Below are 20492 nucleotides of genomic sequence, written 5' to 3'. Positions count from 1 at the left end.
CTTTATACTGGAAGCCTGGACAGAACCTGCTCTATTTGGGCCCTGGGTGAATTGTGGTGAGAAGGGAGCCCAGAGGCAGGAGAGCAAGACAAGTGCCTTCCTCCACTCTGGCAGCTATAAAAAAATACCATAGGGGTGCCTGGGTGGCTCAGTCATTAAGCGTCTGCCTTCGGCTCAGGTCATGATCCCAGGGTCCTGGGATTGAGCCCCACATCGGGCTCCCTGCTCAGCAGGAAGCCTGCTTCTCCCTCTCCCACTGCCCCCTGCTTGTGTTCCCTCTCTCACTGTGTCTCTCTCTGTCAAATAAATAAATAAAATCTTAAAAAAAAAAAAATACCATAGACTGGGTGGCTTAGACAACAAACGTTTCTCTTTTATAGTTCAGGAGGCTGGGAGGTCTGATATCAGGGTGACAGCATAGTCAGGTTCTGGTCAGAGCTCTCTTCCTGCTGTGTAGACATCCCTCTTCTTGGTGTGTGTCCTCACATGGCAAAGGGAGACCAGGAGCTCTGGGCTCTTCCTCTTCTTATAAGAGCACTAATCCCATTACGGGGCTATACTCTCATGACCTCGTCTAAACCTAACCACTTCTTAAGGGCCCCAAAACCATCACACTGGGGGTTAAGGTTTCAACATATGAATGGGGGGTGGGGGAAGACAGAAACATGCAGTCCGTAACCACGAGCCAACAGATGGACTATTTTTCAAGTGAGGATATCCATACTACATATGGCAGGTATAAAGGAACCAGCTCACAGGCTGTCCCACATTCCAACTCAGGGACCGGAAACATCCTGCAAAATTTGGCAGCACCAAAAAGCATGGTCATTCTAGAGGATGGGCCACATGGATTCCTGGCCTGGGGCCAGATGGAGAATCGGGCTCAGAGGTCTGCAAGCAGCAAAAGCCAGTAGGGGAGAGAGAGATGTGTCCCAAAGGCAGTGCCTGGGACAGGCTGCAAGTTCACAGTTAGAGACAGAAGAACCAGCCTGGGGAGGGTAGAACTATAAACATAAAACCCCTCCTCCCACCCAATGCCATTTTAGGGAAAGAAACAAGGGAGGCTACTAGACCATGTTTCTCTTCAGGCAATTGCCTAAAGAAGCTATTTAAATTCAATTGAGGCTTTTAAATTAAATTGGATGAGATAAAATTTAAACTGGACAAGACTAAAAGCCAGATTTTACCCAGTAACCTGTGGGGTGGGCTCGGGGGAAATTGGATCATGCAGCCACAATGAAGGCATTACATTTTTCTCTGTAGTATGAGTTAAATTGATGGCCTTGCACAATAGCCAGCCTTGGTTATGTGCTAAGGTACATTTCATCCTCAAAACAGTCCCTGGAAATCAGTACTCTGCTTGTCCCCATTCACAGATGAAGAGGGAGAGGCACAGGATGGATGATAAAAACTTTCCATGGTCCCAGAACTAATGACTAGTGTGTATCAGGACCCAAACCCAGATGAGGCTCGGTCTACAACCATGCTGGTAATCCATACCCTACAGCCCCTGATCATTAGACAGTTAAGCAGAGGTCCTCAGTAATCAGGATGCCCATACAAAGCTTTCATATCAAAGCATCAAGCAAAAACACCCTACCAGCTAGCAAAGCCACATGACTTCTTAGGGTCTTCTGCCAGGTGCCACAATCTGCGCTCAAAACTAAAAATTTAAAAATTTAAAAAAAAAAGCAAAACAGCAGCAGCAATAATTACAGATGAGAGTTAAGAGAAAGGGAAGTTGGAAGAGCTTCCCTGTGAGAGCTGTATTTTTAGGGAAAGAAAGACAGGAGAAGACTGATTTTTCTTCCCACGACTCTGGATCAAACTGAGGTTTGATTAAAGAATGACCTTGACCCACAGCAGAGAATAATAAAAGACAATTTCCAGTAAGTATGCTAGCTCGAATTAATGATTTACTTTTTATTTTTAAACTGAATTCAGTAGAGATTTACATGCATTAGGTTACAATAATTAACATTTGAAATTTGACCTTGAAATAATCTTTACATTGTAAATTCTTAATGATCAAAACAATGTTCTCAGTGATTAAAACATATTAGTGATTAATTATTAAAGGAGAATAATTGCAAATACACGTTCCTAAAATCTCAAGGCTTTTAAACCATTTGTACAAATGACTGGACATTTTTTAAATTTGCTAAAAAAAAAAAACAAAACTCCATCTAATTCGCATTTTCATTGCCAATCCAAAAACAAGAGAAAAGGTACTTCTAGCAAGCTAGAAATGCACACGACTACCTGTGATCCCATCAAAGCCAAAGAGAGAAAAGAAAGTTGTTCTGTGTCAACTTGTAACATTAAGAGATAATCCCAAGAATTTAAGTAAGGTTAATAAAAGGTCAGTAGTTTTGATCATCATTTATCTTTAAGAAATCACTTTGTTATCAGTTTAATAACATGGAGTCAGACATGATCTTAGTGCTATACCTAAGAACTATGATTGATGCCCAAGCTGAGAACAGGACAAGCACAGCTACCGAGCAAAGTAGATTTGCCTGAACAATTTTTACTGAGCAAGAAGGTTTCAAGAAACGACTATAGGGCGCCTGGGTGGCTCAGTTGGTTGAGCGACTGCCTTCGGCTCAGGTCATGATCCTGGAGTCCCGGGATTGAGTCCCGCATCGGGCTCCCTGCTCAGCAGGGAGTCTGCTTCTCCCTCTGACCCTCTTCCCTCTCGTGCTCTCTGTCTCTCATTCTCTCTCTCTCAAGTAAATAAATAAAATCTTTAAAAAAAAAAAAAAAAAAAGAAACGACTATACATCATGCCATAGAGAAACAATACTCAACCAGATCCTGGCCCTGTGTACTTGAGGCCATCTTTCCCAATGCCATGGTTCTTCTTAACTTGGACGCACTTGCCTGGAATAGATTTCCTCTGCACACAGGGAACCCCAGAGTGTGTACAAGGTAGGGCTGATTATGGCCTCCCAGGGCCAGGACGAGGGCCTGTCAGGGGCACCGGCCTCCTAACGGCTAAACATGCCTGGCCAACCCTTTGGGGGAAGATAGAAAAGCATTCCCTACACTCTCCCCAAACCTGCTCCTTGTCTATGGGTCCCATCAGAAGGGACAAAATCTAATAGAAAAAAAAGAAAAGGCAATTTCCTGGGGAATTGATCTATGTAATTTTCTGAGTTGTCAAACATTACTTTTCACAATTTATTCTATGTTGACCATCAACTTATTTTTTCCAATATGAAGGAATGATATTTGAAATGTTACCTATATTAATTTTCTATTGCTGCGTAACAAATTACCACAAACTTAGTGCCTTCAAGCAACACCATTTTATTAATTTCACAGTTTCTGTAGGCTAGGACTCCAGCATATTTTAACTGGGTTCTTTGCTCTCAGTTTGTACTAAATGTTTATATCACTCCGAATTCATATGTTGAAGCCCTAATCATCAATGTGCTGGAAACTTTGGGAATTAAATAGCCTTGGTTGAGGTCATGAGGGTGAGCCCCCATGATGAGAAGAATGCCCTATAAGAAAATGAAGAGACTGGAGCTCGCTCGCTCTCTCTGCCTTGTGCAGACGTCTGCAAAACCAGCCATCTGCAAACCAGGAAGAGGGCCCTCACCAGACACACAATCTGCCAGCAGGCTGATCTTGGACTTCCAAGATCTCAGACAGTGAGAAATAAACGTCTGTTGGTTAAGCTGCTCAGTCGATGGTATTTTTGTTATAGCAGCCCAAGCAGACTAAGACAGTCTCACGAGGCTGAAATCAACTTGTTCGCCAGGTACATAGTCATTCGGAGGCTCAGTGAGGGAAAAATCCACTTCCAAGCAGCTTCAAGTTGTTGACAGAATTGACTTCCTTGGGGATGTATGACTGAGGTCCCCATTTTCTTGCTAGTTGTCAGCTGGGGACCACTCTACCTACTAGAGGATGCTCTCAAGCCCTTGCCATGAACCCTGCCCCTGGAGGCCCCCTCAAACTTCTAATCTATCTCTTCAGAAGGCACTCAGTCCCTTTTAAGGGCCCACCTGATTAGGTCAGGCCCACTTAAGATAAACTCTCTTTTGATTAACTCAGAGTCAACTGATTTGGAACCTTAATTATAACTGAAAAACCCCTTCACTTACATCACATAATACCCTAATCATTGTGTTTGCAATCCCATCCACACTTAAGGAAGGGGAATTACATAGGGTGTGTGCCAGGGGGCAGAAATGTGGGACCAATTCTATTGGCCTGGTTTCTCTGGGGAACCCTGATGAATATACATGGTCATTCTGTTAGCAACAATTCAGGCTCCACTGTATGTCTCTCCAAATCCAATCTGTCCTTTATTTTACCCACTTCCATGCAAGGGACAAAAATGGTAAACACCTTAAGGATTTAAGGATTTTTTAATGTTCAGGGCAGCCTAAAGGATCCCAGCAAATTTATATTCCATATAACCTTGAGGCTGTACTTGGTCTGCTTTACACAAAAGCCAGTGACTGTCTGGTCCCTTTGATGCTACTTTTTCTGCAGGCACATTTGTGTTCTCTTAGCCTGATGACATAGAAAGTGGGAGACAAGAAAACAGGGAATACACCTATTGCACAGGATGCAATAATCACTCTCAGATATTTTCAGCTGCACATAACTGAAAACCTAACAAAAAGGAGCTTAAACAATAATAAAGACATGAGTTACTTCACATAGCAAGAGATCCAGGATGGGGAGGAGGGGGAAGAGGGAGAGAGAGAGAGAGAGAAGGAGAGAGAGAGAGAGGAAGGCTCCAGGGTTGATTATTCAGCTGCTCATAAAGAACTTTCCCTTTTTCTTCTTTCCTTCTTTCTGCTCTGTCATCCTCAGGGTATTGACTTGGGATGACTCCCCTCATAGTCCCGAAGAGGCTGCCATAGGTCCAGGCATCACACAAAGATGACAACATCTAGAAGCACAAAGGTACTATTCCTCCTCACTTGTCTCTTTTTATATTACAGAATGCAGCGTGAGGAGACCTACATTATACTACAAAATACAGTAAAAAACACCAATACTTAACAAATTCTTCCAAAGAAAAGAAGAGGAAATACTTCCAAATTTATTTCATGAAGTGAGATTACCTAATTGCCCTGATACCAAAACCAGACAAAGTATTACAAGAAAACTACAGACCAATATCCTTTATGAATATAGATATAAAAATCAACAACATATTAAGAAACCCAATCCAGCAACATATAAAAAGGATTATGCTCCATGACCGAATGGGATTTGTTCCAGGAATGCAAGGTTGGTTGATATAAAAATCAATCAGTGTAATACACTTTATTAAGAAAATAAAGGACAGGGCGCCTGGGTGGCTCAGTTGGTTGGGCGACTGCCTTCGGCGCAGGTCACGATCCTGGAGTTCCGGGATCCAGTCCCGCATCGGGCTCCCTGCTCGGCAGGGAGTCTGTTTCTCCCTCTGACCCTCCCCCCTCTCATGCTCTCTCTATCTCATTCTCTCTCTCAAATAAATAAATAAAATCTTTAAAAAAAAAAATTTAAAAAAAAAAGAAAAGAAAGGACAAAAACCACATGATCAGACACAGAAAACGCATTTGGCAAACTCCAATACCCTTCTATGATTAAAAAAAAAAAAAAATTCAGTAAAGTAGGAATAGAAGGGAACTTTCTCAACCTGATAAAGAACATCTGCAAAAATCCATAGCTAACATTATACTTAAGGTGAAAGACCAAAAGTTTTCCCCCTAATAGCAGGAGCAAGACAAGAAAAAAAGGGTGACTGCATTTACTGAGGTGAGCACTGAGCAAAGGACAGAATTTCCAAATCAATGTGTCATGCACCTGAAACTAATATACTTATTTTAGAGGGAGAGAGAGATCAGGGAAGAGGGGCAGAAGGGGATAGAGAGAGAGAATCTCCAGCAGACTCCACACTGAGCATGAGCCTGACATGGGACTCGATCTTACAAGCCTGAGATCATGACCTGAGCTGAAACCAAGAGTCAGATGCTCAACCGACTGGACCCCCCTGGTGCCCCTAAAATGCTATTGTTTTAAGTCACCAGGTTTGTGGTTATCTGTTATAGCAGCCCTAGGAAACTAATACATATGTATTGTGGCAGGAAAAAAAAAAAAGGTTGCCTCAGTACAGATCTTGTACTTCATAATTGTCAGTCAAGCCCCTGGGAGGTGAGCAGATGTATTAGGGCCAAAAGAGTCTGTCTATGATTGGAGCATGCTGACTGTGACTGCTCTGTGTATACCAAACACCAGGTAAATAACTAGGCCCGATTCACAGCCAGTCACCAAGAGAAGTAACTCTCCAACAGAGCCACCAAATGTAGAAAGTAAATATTCCATTAGATCTAGAGCAGGAGTCAGCAAATTTTTTCTGAAAAGGGCCAGCTAGTAAATATTTCCAGGTTTGTGAGCCATATGGTCTCTGTCACAACTGCTCAACTCTCCTGTTGTAAGGGGAAACAGCCTTAGACAACTGGTAAACAAACAGACATGGATGTGTTACAATAAAAGTTTATTTACACACTTCTGAGTATACACCCAAAGAAACTGAAAGCTAAGACTCAAACAGATATTTGTACATCCATGTTCATAGCAGCATTATTCACAATAGCCAAAAGGTAGAAACATCCCAAATGTCCACCAACTGATGAATAAATAATAAAATATGTTATATACATACAGGGGGATATTATTCAGCCATAAAAAAGGAAATCCTGTCACATGCTGCAAAATGGATAACCCTTACGGATGTGATGCTAAATGAAATAAGTCAGTCTCAAAAGGGCAAATATTCTATGATTCCCCCCCTGGGAGGTATCTAAAGGAGTCAAACTCTTAGAAATAAAAAGTAGAACGGTAGTCCCCAGGGGCAGAGGGGAGAGGGAAAAGGGGAAGTATTATTCAATGGGTATAGAGTTTCAGCTTTGCAAGATGAAAAAGTTCTAGAGATCTGTCGTACAATAATGTGAATATAGTTAACACTACTGAACTGTACATTTAAAAATGGTTAAGATGACAAATTTTATGTAACATTTATGTTATGTTTATGTTTTCATCATAAAGAAAAAAAAGCAGCAATGCAAGATGAGTAAGTTCTGGAGACCTAATGTACAATGCTGTGACTATAGTTAATAGTACTATTTTGTATACCTGAAATTTGCTAAGAGGGTAGGTCTTAAGTGTCTTCACCACAAAGAAAAAAAAAATTATATGGTAACTATGTGAGGTGATGGATATGTTAATTAGCTTGATTGTGGTGATTATTTCATAATGTAAAAATATGTCAAATCGTCAAGTCGTACACCTTAAATACGTACAAGGCTTAATTCTCAGTTAAACCTCAACAAAGCCAGAAGGAGCAATGAATCCCTCCTAATACATGCCACATCATGGATGACCCTCGAAAACATGATGCTAAGTTAAATAAACCAGACAAAAAGGACACATAGTATGCAATTCCACCTCTATGAAATATCTAGAACAGGCAAACTATAGGGACAGAAAGTAGATGAGAGGCTACCAGGTGCTGGGGGGGAGGCAGGAAATGGAAGGGGGAGTTACTGATCAATGGACACTGAGTTTCCATTTGGGGTGTTGAAGTTTTGGAAATAGACCGTGGTGATGCTTACACAACATCGTACTCAATGCTGATAAACTGTATGCTTAAAAACAGTTACACTGGCAAATTTTATTTTATGCATATTTTACCATAATTTTGTAAAGTTTGCATTTAGAAAAAAAAACTTTATTTACACAAATAGGGAGTGACTGTAGTTTGCTGACCCGTGATCTAGAGTTTCTATGACACTGAGAGGACTCTTGGTGTATGTTCTTCCTCCAGAACGACCCCAGTGTAGTAGCTACAAGGTGGTAAGGACTCACCATGAGCTCTGAGATCCTGTGTCACTTCCTTCTTAGGACATCTGTATCCACATCTGGAACACAGGGAGGAAGATGGATTTCTATTAGGTTGGGTGACTTGAAAAAGCCTCCAAGCTCTGTCACCTAACTGTGCTGCGTGCCTAGGAGAGAAAACACAGAGGGACCGTCTGGCAGAGCAAGCAGCCCAGTGGTTCAGGGCACCCAGGCCCAGTTCACTGCATTGCTGTCACATCACCTCTGCTCAAGACCTCAGTTTGATCCGATGATTCTAATGTGCTGTATCTGAAAGCATGCCGCTTATAAACAAGACCGAGTTGAGAGGGCATTACACGTTTGTGGATGGCTGCCAGCACCCTTAGGCATATGTTCATCCAGAAGAATAAACAGCCTCGTAGAAACAGACATGAAACGCGAGGCTCGAAGTCATAATTCAACGTATAACAACCTGCAAACCAGCGCAGGTTTATTAGACGGCTAATAAAAATAAATCATGGAGGTGTTTTTAAAATGACTTCCCATGTGTTGTGGTTACTTCTCGGGCATACTGTAAATTAACTGTGAAGTGCTACTTCCTGCAGGGATTTTTTTTTCTTTCAAATATAAAGGGGTTATAAGGCTAAAGAATGCAGACACGCATCATGTCTGCAGAAATCATAAAAAAAAAGATCAAATGTAGTATTTTCTTTCAACATGGGTGACTGCTTTGAGATTTTCCACTCAAGCAGCCTTGAACACAGCCTTCGGCGTTTGCCAATTACTCCTGACAAATACCATTTGGGCCTGAGTGATGTCGTAAGTGAAATAAAACAGTGGGAGGGAAAACCCAGAACATGATAAAAGGCATTTTTTTTGGTCTGCTGAGAGCTCACTGTAAGTTATACATTCACGAGGAAAGGCCTCGCTTCCTGCCAGGGACGGACCCCAGGTGATTCTGAGTTCTAAGGTGACTTTTGTTTGACAGTAGGAGGAAGGGAAGACAAAACTCAGTTTTCATGTCCCTTAAAAGGGAGGCAGCTCTTCCCCCCACCCCCCGCAAAGAAAAAAAATGTATATAAACAAAAGAAGGGACACCAGGCACTGTTGCCCATCGTTCGGCATAAACATGAGCTGATGCGCAGGAACAGAGTGCTGTGAAACCAGCCGGGCCGGGATGCCGGTGGCGGCCAGCAGCTGTGCCTGGCCCAATCCGCGAGCTAGGAGCACGGCAGAACCCGCTGCGGGTAACCAAAGCCACAAGAAAGGAAAGGCACAGCCGGGATTCAGAGTGCAGTTGTCTGCCCCCACCCCTCACCCCCAGAAACCCACGGACAGCCTAAGGGAAGCAAATAAGAAGGCTGCCCCCATCCCCACCGCCTCATTGCCTGAGATTCCATCCAAACTCCTCCCTACTCTTAATTGCAGTGTTACAGAAGTCGGGGAGCGGTCCACAGAAATGACCCGAGAGACGCTGTATGGGTATAAAGCCCACGTGGCATCCAGCAGCCCAGGGCTGTGTTCAGCCCAGTCTGCCTTCTTGGATAAGGAAGGGACTTTACCGAGTGACCCGCTGAGCTGGGCCTTCTTCATCTATCGGACAGAGAACAGCGCATCTGGTACCGTGCTGGCCCCTGGTAGCTAGGCAGTCCCTGGAAACACTAAGGAAACACTGGCCGGTCTAAAAGTCCCTGGACGCGTCCAGTCAAGGCCCACCCGTGCTAATGCATTTGCAGTGGCTCAGTGACTTCATAACAACACCGATGCGCGGGCATCTAGTTTTTCCCGGTGAAGGTGAACCTCAGAAATGCGCGTTAGGGAGACTGGGGTCCCACAGCCGACCGCCCGGCAGGTCCCCGGCATGGAGTGTGGGTGAGGAGCTGGCTGCTTCTGTGGGGCCACCTCTCCTGGTACTGCAGAGCGGACGGCGTACAGCCATGGCCCAAAGTGAAAGGGGCAAAACCACGGTCACTGCTCTGACAATCTGGCCTCTCGGCAGAGCCCGCAGCCCCACCCCACTCTCCGAATGAGCCAGCTCCAGGGGCGCCTTTTGCCAAGGAGCAGCACCCCCAGCTGTGCTAGGCAGATTGCTGATGGTCAGACTGGCTGGCCCCGGGGACTGGTAGGACTCTACCAAACACAGTCCCCGGGGCTAGACACGCTCCTGAGACACAGCTTTCCTTCCTTTCGCAGGAACACACGTCTTGTTGAGGCGGCAGACTCTGATTCGGTAAATCCGGGGCAGCCTGAGACTCTGCATTTCTAACAAACTCCCAGGAGTTGGTCTGCATTTCAGCCTCTGAGAAGCCGGGTTCTATGTGAATGTGACCCCAGTAAAAGATGCTGACACCACTCAGCTTGCTGAGGAACAGTTTCAGGTGGCAGTGGCCTCCCCTATAGACTCCTGCCACTAGCCAGCCACAAAAGAAAACCGTTCTAACGGTTGCCCACTGCCAGTGTTTGGCCCTACTGGGTATCAGAGACACTGTCTTCTGCGTAAAGAAACAATATTTCATCTTTCACACCATTTCTGCTGATGTTTGTGTCCATATGAGCCGTGGCTCCCAACCTAGGCTATGCTGTGGCTGCCGGCTCTGAATATTGATCCACAACAGTCAGAACGAGCTCGTTATCCCAACCTGAAAGCTCCTCAGCAAGATCTGTTTCCCAAACAGGCAGCCACCACCAGTACGGCAACTCCAATCAGATAAACAGTCACCTGCCGTTTCCTCTACTCTTTCAATTAAGGGGGGAAACAATCCAATGCTGCAGTAAGGGCACACTCTAGATGAAATGCCGAAGAGAAAACAAGCACCCACTCAAGGCAAAGCCAGAAGGTGTATCAATAGCAGGAGGTGTCGAAGGAGCAGAGAAATCAAAAGGAAACACGCGTGACAGGAGCTCCCCCATCTGCAGGTGAGTTAGTCTTAATCTAAGGACAGATCATGGAGGCACAGAGAGAGCCCAGCAGACCAAAGGAATCATCTCAAATAGGACGACCGGCGTAGGCACTGTGGGACGCTGTGCTAGGCCACTTCATATCACCAGCAGTTTGGGATCTGGAGGCTGTCAGCCACCTGTGGACAGGGAAATCCAAGGACACCCTGGCGTTTTCACTCTACCTTGAAGCTCTGTCTTCAGATCAAACGCACATACTTCTAACGACAGAGGCACGAGCCCTCCAATCAGTCTGAAGGAATGGCTCCTTGCCAGCTGTCCCCACAAAATGCACCATTTTCTAATTCCAGAAGCATCTCACAGAAGAGAAGTCACAGGACTAGACCCCTTTCTCTGTGGGGGCGGTCCATTCAAACTCCTTTAAAAGCTACCCTTCCTCTGTTTGCCTGCATGTCGGGACCTGCGGCGACATGCTATCAGTGATGTTGGAAATGAAAATCTGCTATCTGCAGCGAGACATTGTTTCTTTCTCAAAAGAAAGTGCTACATATCAACATTTATTTATGGCTTGTCTGTAGACAGAGCCTGGGCGGTTTCTGCCTCTTTTCAAACCCCCTCCCCCAACCCCTTCCTCTGAGCTCAACACACCTGGCCCCTTGTCTGGCAGCTGTCACCTTGAACTAATGTTTAGCTGTCTGTGTTTCTCACCCAAGGAGATCCAACACCCCCCAGAGAATATGAATCTCTGCATTTTATCCCAGTAGCAACACACAGAGTTGTTTTGCCTTGTCTGGATCCTACTGACATACAAAAAAAATGATACTCTGGTGCCTTTTTTTTTTTTTTTTTGTAGTAGCTCACCAATCTTTATTGCAAACAACCACTCAAATATTTTCTTTCTTTTTTTTTTGTGGTGGTGGTTTTCTGTCATTTCTTTTATTTATTTATTTATTTACTTACTTATTTATTTACTTATTTATTTACTTATTTTTATTAACATATAATGTATTATTTGTTTCAGAGGTACAGATCTACGATTCAACAGTCTTGCACAATTCACAGTGCTCACCGTAGCACATACCCTCCCCAGTGTCTATCACCCAGCCACCCCATCCCTCCCACCCCACCCCCCACTCCAGCAACCCTCTGTTTGTTTCCTGAGATTAAGAGTCTCTTAGGGTTTGTCTCCCTCTCTGGTTTCCTCTGCTGCCTCATTTTGACGGAGCCTCAATGACCTGGGTCAGCAACCTCAGTCCGGCGGTCTTCTTGTGCCATCTAGTGTACGAAAATAGAAGTGTCTCAGCTCATAGCAAAGTCCCACAAAGATTCAGAGATCCACTTTGTATATTTCAGGCATCTAGCCGAACACTTGGGACACTTACAGGTATGACTTGTTTTTAAAAGAGTTGCATGAAAAGAACTAAAATGCACTGAGCATCTGTTGTGGTCTGGCCGCCCATACTTAAGTGTACTCACTGAACCAAATGTTAAAGCATCTGAGCTTGGGACTAATGTGTACTCAGTATGGATTGACTACAGACTAATTTAAGCAGCATAAACGTGTGTGGTAGTACAGCAATGGGTACTCTGTACCCTGCCTCCCAAACTAGTGTCATTGTAGCTACTGGAAAACCAGACGGCTCCCACTGGGGCTAGTTAATGCAGCTTTTCCTATAGTGCGGAGGCTCAGGGAACTGTGACATACATCAGTCACCTGGGAGCTTTAGGGTTCCCAATATCTTGGCACACCCCAGACCAATTAAATCAGAGCCTATGGGTGGGACCCGGGCTCAGTAGTTTATAAAGCTCTGCCTTGTGCAAGGGAGGTGACGTCAGTCAGCAAGATGGAGGGTTAGGGGGGTCCCAATGCTCATCATCCCCATAAAAAACAAAAAGAGTTCATAAACAACTACAAACCAATGAAAATGACTCAGAGAAAGCTCTAGGCTACAATTAAAAAATAAAAAAAAAGGCAGCAAAAACCCTGCAGAGCTTAAAACCCAAGCATGGTCACATAGAAAAGGACAGGAAGTGTTTTACCCACATCTCCCCATTCTCAAGTCAAGAGCAGCTTGGTGCATGGGGGATCCAATCAAGGGAAGCTGCTCTCATGGGGCAAAGGGGACGCAGGAGAACCCCAGCAAGCCACACCACTGTGGATGTTTGCAGCCTTTACTACTACCGTGGCCTCCCACATTCTACACTAGTGCTGATCCCAGCTGCTCGAGCTGCCCGGACTTCCCACCACTGAGTCCCCTCCTCGTGGCTTGAGCTGTCACTGCAATAAGATCTGCCCTCAGGAGCCCTGTCACTGCTGTGCCCAGCTCTGTGGGATCAAGACTTCACAGTGCCTCACCATATACAAGACGGGAACTGCCACTGCCCTGAGCCCTGCCCTCGACTGCTCCTGCCCTGAGTCTTGCTCCCTGGATCCTAACACAAGGCTTTAACAGGCCATCACTAGGGATGTCCTTCTGCTATCCTGAAACTGCCCCTGAGGCCAAAGTTGGGACTGTGACCCACCACCATCCACAGACTCTATTGCCACTGCCCCGAGCCACCGCTCTTCCTCGCTATCCCAGGGCCTGTGACACTGCTGCATCATCTACCTGGCCAGAATGGTTGCAAGACCCAGAGACCCAGACCCTGGTTTCACAAGATTCTACATATACCCACAGCAAGTGCACCTGTGCCCCCAGACCCAGACACTGTGGTGGTACCACATGCACCCAGGACTCCAGCCCTCCTATTGCTCTGCATGCCCAATCCCAGGACTCCAGCTCTCCTATTGCTCTGAGTGATCCCCAAGAGGGATCCCCTTTTGCTAGAACTTCCTCTCACAGGCAAAAATAGAACAGAAGATCCTAGCAACCTTCACCTCTGAATATCCCAATAGCCTTAGTCACCGTGCCACCCACAGTCTTGGCCACAGAAAACACCCACAAGTCTGTGCCTACACAGACCTCAGCTGATGCAGTTACATGGAGACTACACTGCTTGCCTTCCAAGAACGAAAGACGCTGCATCCCACCCAGGTGGCACCCTTGCAGCCGCCTTTAGGTGAAAGTCTTTCCCCGCCAAAGCCAGTTCAAATGGCTGGAAGAGGTGAATGCACCCTCAAATGTGCAAACATCAACACAAAGCCATCAGAAACATGACAAAGCAAACATGGCACCACCAACAGAACATAATTTTCTAGTAACCAATCCCAAAGAAATGCAGATCTGTGAGTTACCTGAAAAAGAATTTAAAATAATCATTTTAAGGAATTTTAAGGAAGCTCAGCGAGATTCAAGAGAACACAATTTAATGAACTCAGGTAAACAATACGTGAGCAAAATGAGAAGTTCAAAAGAGACATAAATTACATGAAAAGAACCTAACCAAGACTCTGAGCTGAAAGAATAAAATGAATGAAATTAAAAGTACAATAGAAAGCTTCAACATTAGGCTCAATCAGGCAAAAAAAAAAAAAAAAGAATCTGGAAACATGAAGACAGGTCAAGTTGAAATTATCCAGTCAAAGGAGAAAGAAGAAATTAGAATGAAAAAGAATGAAGAAACCCTATGTGAATTATGGGACACATTCAATGAAACAATATCTGCACTATGGGTGTCCCAGAAGAAGAGACAGAGAGACAGAAAACTTACTTAAAGAATGGATAGACACTTCCTAAATCTGGACAAAGTATGGCCATCCAGGTACATGAAGCTCAAAGGTCCCCAGATACAACCCAAAGAGATTGTCACCAAGATTCAAAATCAAAGACAAAAAGAGAATTGCAGAGAATTCTGAAAACAGCAAGAGAAAAAAGATTAATCACATACAAGGGAATCCCAATAAGGTTATCAGCAGATTTCTCAGCAGAAACCTTGCAGGCCAGGAGAGGAGATAACATATTCTAAGTGCAGGCCAATATCCCTGATGAACCCAAATGCAAAAATCCTCAACAAAATATTACAAACCAAATTCAAGAACACATTAAAATGATCACACACCATGATCAAGAGGGATTCATCCATGGGATGCAAGGATGGTTGAACATAAGCAAATCAATAAATGTGATATACCACATTAACAAAATAAAGGATAACAATCATATGATCATTTTAATAGATGCAGAAAAGCATCTGACAAAATTCAACATCCTTTCATAATAAAAACTCTCAACAAATTAGGTGTAGAAGAAATGTTCCTCAGCATAATAGAAGTCAAATATGACAAGCCCACAGCTACATCATATATCAGGAATATGACAGGGACGCCCACTCTCACCATTTCCATTCAACATAGTACTGCAAGTCCCAGCCACAGCAATTAGGCAAGAAAAATAAATAAAGGCATCCAAATCAGAAAGGAAGATGTAAATTACCTGTTTGCAGATAACAAGACCTTTTTTTAATTTTATTTTATTATGTTATGTTAATCACCATACATTACATTATTAGTTTTTGATGTAGTGTTCCATGATTCATTGTTTGCGTATAACACCCAGTGCTCCATTAAATACGTGCCCTCTTTAATACCTATCACCAGGCTAACCCATCCCCCCACCCCCTGCCCTCTAGAACCCTCAGTCTGTTTCTCAGAGTCCACAGTCTCTCATGGTTCATCCCCCCCTCCGATTTCCCCCCTTCATTTTTCCCTTCCTACTTTTTTTTTTTTTTTTTTTACATATAATGTATTATTTGTTTCAGAAGTACAGGTCTGTGATTCATCAGTCTTACACAATTCACAGTGCTCATAGCACATACCCTCCCCCATGTCTATCACCCAGCCGCCCCATCCCTCCCACACCCCACCACTCCAGCAGTCCTCAGTTTGTTTCCTGAGATTAAGAATTCCTCATATCACTGAGATCATATGATACATGTCTTTCTCTGATTGACTTATTTCACTTAGCATAATACCCTCTAGTTCCATCCACATCATTGCAAATGGCAAGATTTCATTTTTATTGATGGCTGCATAATATTCCATTGTATATATATACCACATCTTCTTTATCCATTCATCTGTTAATGGACATCTTGGCTCTTTCCATAGTTTGCTATTGTGGACATTGCTGCTATAAACATTGGGGTGCATGTACCCCTTCAGATCACTATATTTGTATCTTTGGGGTAAATAACCAGTAGTGCAATTGCTGGGTCATATGGTAGCTCTATTTTCAACTTTTTGAGGAACCTCCATACTGTTTTCCAAAGTGGTTGCACCAGCTTGCATTCCCACCAACAGTGTAGGAGGGTTCCCCTTTCTCTGCCTCCTCACCAACATCTGTCGTTTCCTGACTTGTTAATTTTAGCTATTCTGACTGGTGTGAGGCAGTATCTCATGGAGGTTTTGATTTGCATTTCCCTGATGCCGAGCGATGTTGAGCTCTTTTTCATGTGTCTGTTAGCCATTTGGATGTCTTCTTTGGAAAAATGTCTGTTCATGTCTTCTGCCCATTTCTTGATTGGATTATTTGTTCTTTGGGTATTGAGTCTGATAAGCTCTTTATAGATTTTGGATACTAGACCTTTATCTGATATATCATTTGCAAATATCTTTTCCTATTTTCTTGGTTGTCTTTTGGTTTTGTTGACTGTTTCCTTTGCTGTGCAAAAGCTTTTTATCTTGATGAAGTCCCAATAGTTCATTTTTGCCCTTGCTTCCCTTGCCTTTGGTGATGTGTCTAGGAAGAAGTTGCTGCGGCTGAGGTCGAAGAGGTTGCTGCCTGTGTTCTCCTCTAGGATTTTGATGGACTCCTGTCTCACATTTAGGTCTTTCATCCATTTTGAGTCTATTTTTGTGTGTGGTGTAAGGAAATGGTCCAGTTTCATTCTTCTGCATGTCGCTGTTCAATTTTCCAAATATTATTTGTTGAAGAGACTGCCTTTTTTCCATTGGACATTCTTCCCTGCTTTGTTGAAGATTAGTTGACCATAGAGTTGAGGGTCCATTTCTGGGCTCTCTATTATGTTCCATTGATCTATGTGTCTGTTTTTGTGCCAGTACCATACTGTCTTGATGATTACAGCTTTGTAATAGAGTTTGAAGTCTGGAATTGTGATGCCACCAGCTTTGCTTTTCTTTTTCAACATTCCTCTAGCTATTTGGGGTCTTTCTGGTTCCATACAAATTTTAGGATTATTTGTTCCATTTCTTTGAAAAAAGTTGAGGGTATTTTGATAGGGATTGCATTAAATATGTAGATTGCTCTAGGTAGTATTCACATCTTCACAATATTTTTCTTCCAATCCATGAACATGGAACGTTTTTCCCTTTCTTTGTGTCTTCCTCAATTTCTTTCATGAGTATTTTATAGTTTTCTGAGTACAGATTCTTTCCCTCTTTTGTTAGATTTATTCCTAGGTATCTTATGGTTTTGGGTGCAACTGTAAATGGGATTGACTCCTTAAATTCTCTTTCTTCTGTCTTGTTGTTGGTGTATAGGAATGCCACTGATGTCTGTGCATTGATTTTATATCCTGCCACTTTACTGAACTCCTGAATGAATTCTAGCAGTTTTGGGGTGGAGTCTTTGGGTTTTCCACATAAAGTATCATATCATCTGCAAATAGTGAGAGTTTGACTTCTTCTTTGCCGATTTGGATGCCTTTTATTTCTTTTTGTTGTCTGATTGCTGTGGCTAGGACTTCTAGTACTATGTTGAATAGCAGTGGTGATAGTGGACATCCCTGCTGTGTTTCTGACCTTAGGGGGAAAGCTCTCAGTTTTTCCCCATTGAGAATGATATTCGCTGTGGGTTTTTCATAGATGGCTTTTATGATATTGAGATATGTACCTTCTATCCCTGTACTCTGAAGAGTTTTGATCAAGAAAGGATGCTGTACTTTGTCAAATGCTTTTTCTGCATCTATTGAGAGGATCATAAGGTTCTTGTTCTTTCTTTTATTAATGTATTGTATCAAATTGATTGATTTGCGGATGTTGAACCACCCTTGCAGCCCAGGGATAAATCCCACTTGGTCGTGGGGAATAATCCTTTTAATGTACTGTTGGATCCTACTGGCTAGTATTTTGGTGAGAATTTTTACACCCATGTTCATCAGGGATATTGGTCTGTAGTTCTCCTTTTTGATGGGGTCTTTGTCTGGTTTTGGGATCAAGGTAATGCTGGCCTCATAAAATGAGTTTGTAAGTTTTCCTTCCATTTCTATTTTTTGGAACAGTTTCAGAAGAATAGGTATTAATTCTTCTTTGAATGTTTGGTAGAATTCCCCTGGGAAGCCATCTGGCCCTGGGCTCTTGTTTGTTGGGAGATTTTTGATTACTACTTCAATTTCCTTAGTGGTTATGGGTCTGTTCAGGTTTCCTATTTCCTGGTTCAGTTTTGGTAGGTTATACATCTCTAGGAATGCATCCATTTCTTCCAGATTATCTAATTTGCTGGCATAGAGTTGCTCATAATATGTTCTTATAATTGTTTGTATTTCTTTGGTGCTGGTTGTGATCTCTCCTCTTTCATTCATGACTTTATTTATTTGGGTCATTTCTCTTTTCTTTTTGGTAAGTCTGGCCAGGGGTTTATCAATCTTGTTAATTCTTTCAAAGAACCACCTCCTAGTTTTGTTGATCTGTTCTACTGTTCTTTTGGTTTCTATTTCATTGATTTCTGCTCTGATCTTTACTATTTCTCTTCTCCTGCTGGGTTTAGGCTTTATTTGCTGTTCTTTCTCCAGTTCCTTTAGGTGTAGGGTTAGGTTGTGTATTTGAGACCTTTCTTGTTTCTTGAGAAAGGCTTATATTGTTATATACTTTCCTCTTAGGACCACCTTTGCAGCATCCCAAAGATTCTGAACAGTTGTGTTTTCATTTTCATTTGTTTCCACAAATTTTTTAATTCTTCTTTAATTTCCTGGTTGACCCATTCATTCTTTAGTAGGGTGCTCTTTAGCCTCCATGTATTTGAGTTCTTTCTGACTTTCCTCTTGTGATTGAGTTCTGGTTTCAAAGCATTGTAGTCTGAAAATATGCAGGGAATGATCCCAATCTTTCGGTACTGGTTGAGACCTGATTTATGACCTAGGATGTGATCTATTCTGGAGAATGTTCCATGGGCACTAGAGAAGAATGTGTATTCTGTTGCTTTGGGATGGAATGTTCTGAATATATCTGTGAAGTCCATTTGGTCCAGTGTGTCATTTAAAGTCTTTATTTCCTTGTTGATCTTTTGCTTAGATGATATGTCCATTTCAGTGAGGGGGGTGTTAAAGTCCCCTACTATTATTGTATTGTTGTCGATGTGTTTCTTTGATTTTGTTATTAATTGGCTTATATAATTGCCTGTTCCCATGTTAGGGGCATAGATATTTACAATTGTTAGATCTTCTTGTTGGATAGACCCTTTAAGTAGGATATAGTGTCCTTCCACATTTCTTATTACAGTCTTTGTTTTAAAATCTAATTTGTCTGATATAAGGATTGCCACCCCAGCTTTCTTTTGGTGTCCATTAGCATGGTAAATGGTTTTCCACCCCCTCACTTTCAATCTGGGGGTGTCTTTGGGTCTAAAATGAGTCTCTTGCAGACAACATATCGATGGGTCTTGTTTTTTTATCCAATCTGATAGCCTGTGTCTTTTGATTGGAGCATTTAGCCCATTTACATTCAGGGTAACTATTGAAAGATATGAATTTAGTGCCATTGTATTGCCTGTAAGGTGACTGTTACTGTATATTGTCTCTGTTCCTTTCTGGTCTGTGTTACTTTTAGGCTCTCTCTTTGCTTAGAGGACCCTTTTCAATATTTCTTGTAGGGCTGGTTTCGTGTTTGCAAATTCTTTTAGTTTTTGTTTGTCCTGGAAGTTTTTTATCTCTCCTTCTATTTTCAACAACAGCCTAGCTGGATATAGTATTCTTGGCTGCATATTTTTCTCTTTTAGTGCTCTGAATATATCATGCCAGTCCTTTCTGGCCTGCCAGGTCTCTGTGGATAGGTCTGTTGCCAATCTAATGTTTCTACCATTGTAGGTGACAGATCTCTTGTCCTGAGCTGCTTTCAGGATTTTCTCTTTGTCTCTGAGACTTTTAAGTTTTACTATTAGATGTTGGGGTATGGATCTATTTTTAATGATTTTGAGGGGGGGTTCTCTGTGCTTCCTGGATCTTGATGCCTGTTTCCTTCCCCAAATTAGGGAAGTTCTCTGCTATAATTTGCTCCAATATACCTTCTGCCCCTCTCTCTCTCTTCTTCTTCTTCTGGGATCCCAATTATTCTAATATTGCTTCGTCTTATGGTATCGCTTATCTCTCGAATTCTGCCCTCGTGATCCAGTAGTTGTTTATCTCTCTTTTTCTCAGCTTCTTTATTTTCCATCATTTGGTCTTCTACGTCACTAATTCTCTCTTCTGCCTCATTTATCCTAGCAGTTAGAGCCTCCATTTTTTATTGCACCTCATTAATAGCCTTTTTTTTATTTTGACTTGGTTAGATTTTAGTTCTTTTATTTCTCCAGGAAGGGTTTCTCTAGTATCTTCCATGCTTTTTAAGCCCAGCTAGTATCTTTATAATCGTCATTCTGAACTCTAGTTCCGACATCTTACTAATGTCTGTATTGATTAGGTCCCTGGCAGTCCGTACTGCCTCTTGTTCTTTTTTTTGAGTTGAGTTTTTCCGTCTTGTCATTTTGTCCAGAGGAGAATAAATGAATGAGGGAACAAAATGCTAACAGGGTAGAAATGACCCCAGAAAAATATACACTAATCAGAAGAGACCAGAAACGGGGTGGGGGGGG

At 42.8% G+C, this 20492-nt stretch overlaps 1 protein-coding gene across 6 annotated transcripts in view; it reads right to left on the bottom strand.

Annotated features, from left to right (window-relative positions):
- The window catches only part of SETD4 (SET domain containing 4), a 178133-nt gene that overhangs the window by 121712 nt on the left and 35929 nt on the right, over window positions 1-20492 (bottom strand). For 4 of the 6 annotated variants that reach the window (XM_064579062.1, XM_064579091.1, XM_064579065.1 and 1 more), the window contains one exon: window positions 7879-8018. The exons of 1 other annotated variant lie outside the window; for it this stretch is intronic. In XM_064579062.1, the coding sequence (XP_064435132.1) occupies window positions 7879-8018 (140 nt within the window). The remainder of the gene's footprint in view (window positions 1-7878; window positions 8019-20492) is intronic. One more of the 6 variants, XM_064579087.1, reaches the window with a different exon arrangement.

The sequence above is a fragment of the Mirounga angustirostris genome, unplaced genomic scaffold (assembly GCF_029215605.1).
Source record: "Mirounga angustirostris isolate CCGP_5_RB_7025 unplaced genomic scaffold, mMirAng1.0.hap1 SCAF_1, whole genome shotgun sequence".
NCBI lineage: Eukaryota > Metazoa > Chordata > Mammalia > Carnivora > Phocidae > Mirounga > Mirounga angustirostris.
Note: the sequence above shows the minus strand (reverse complement) of the source record. Positions and strands in the feature narration are given on the sequence as shown.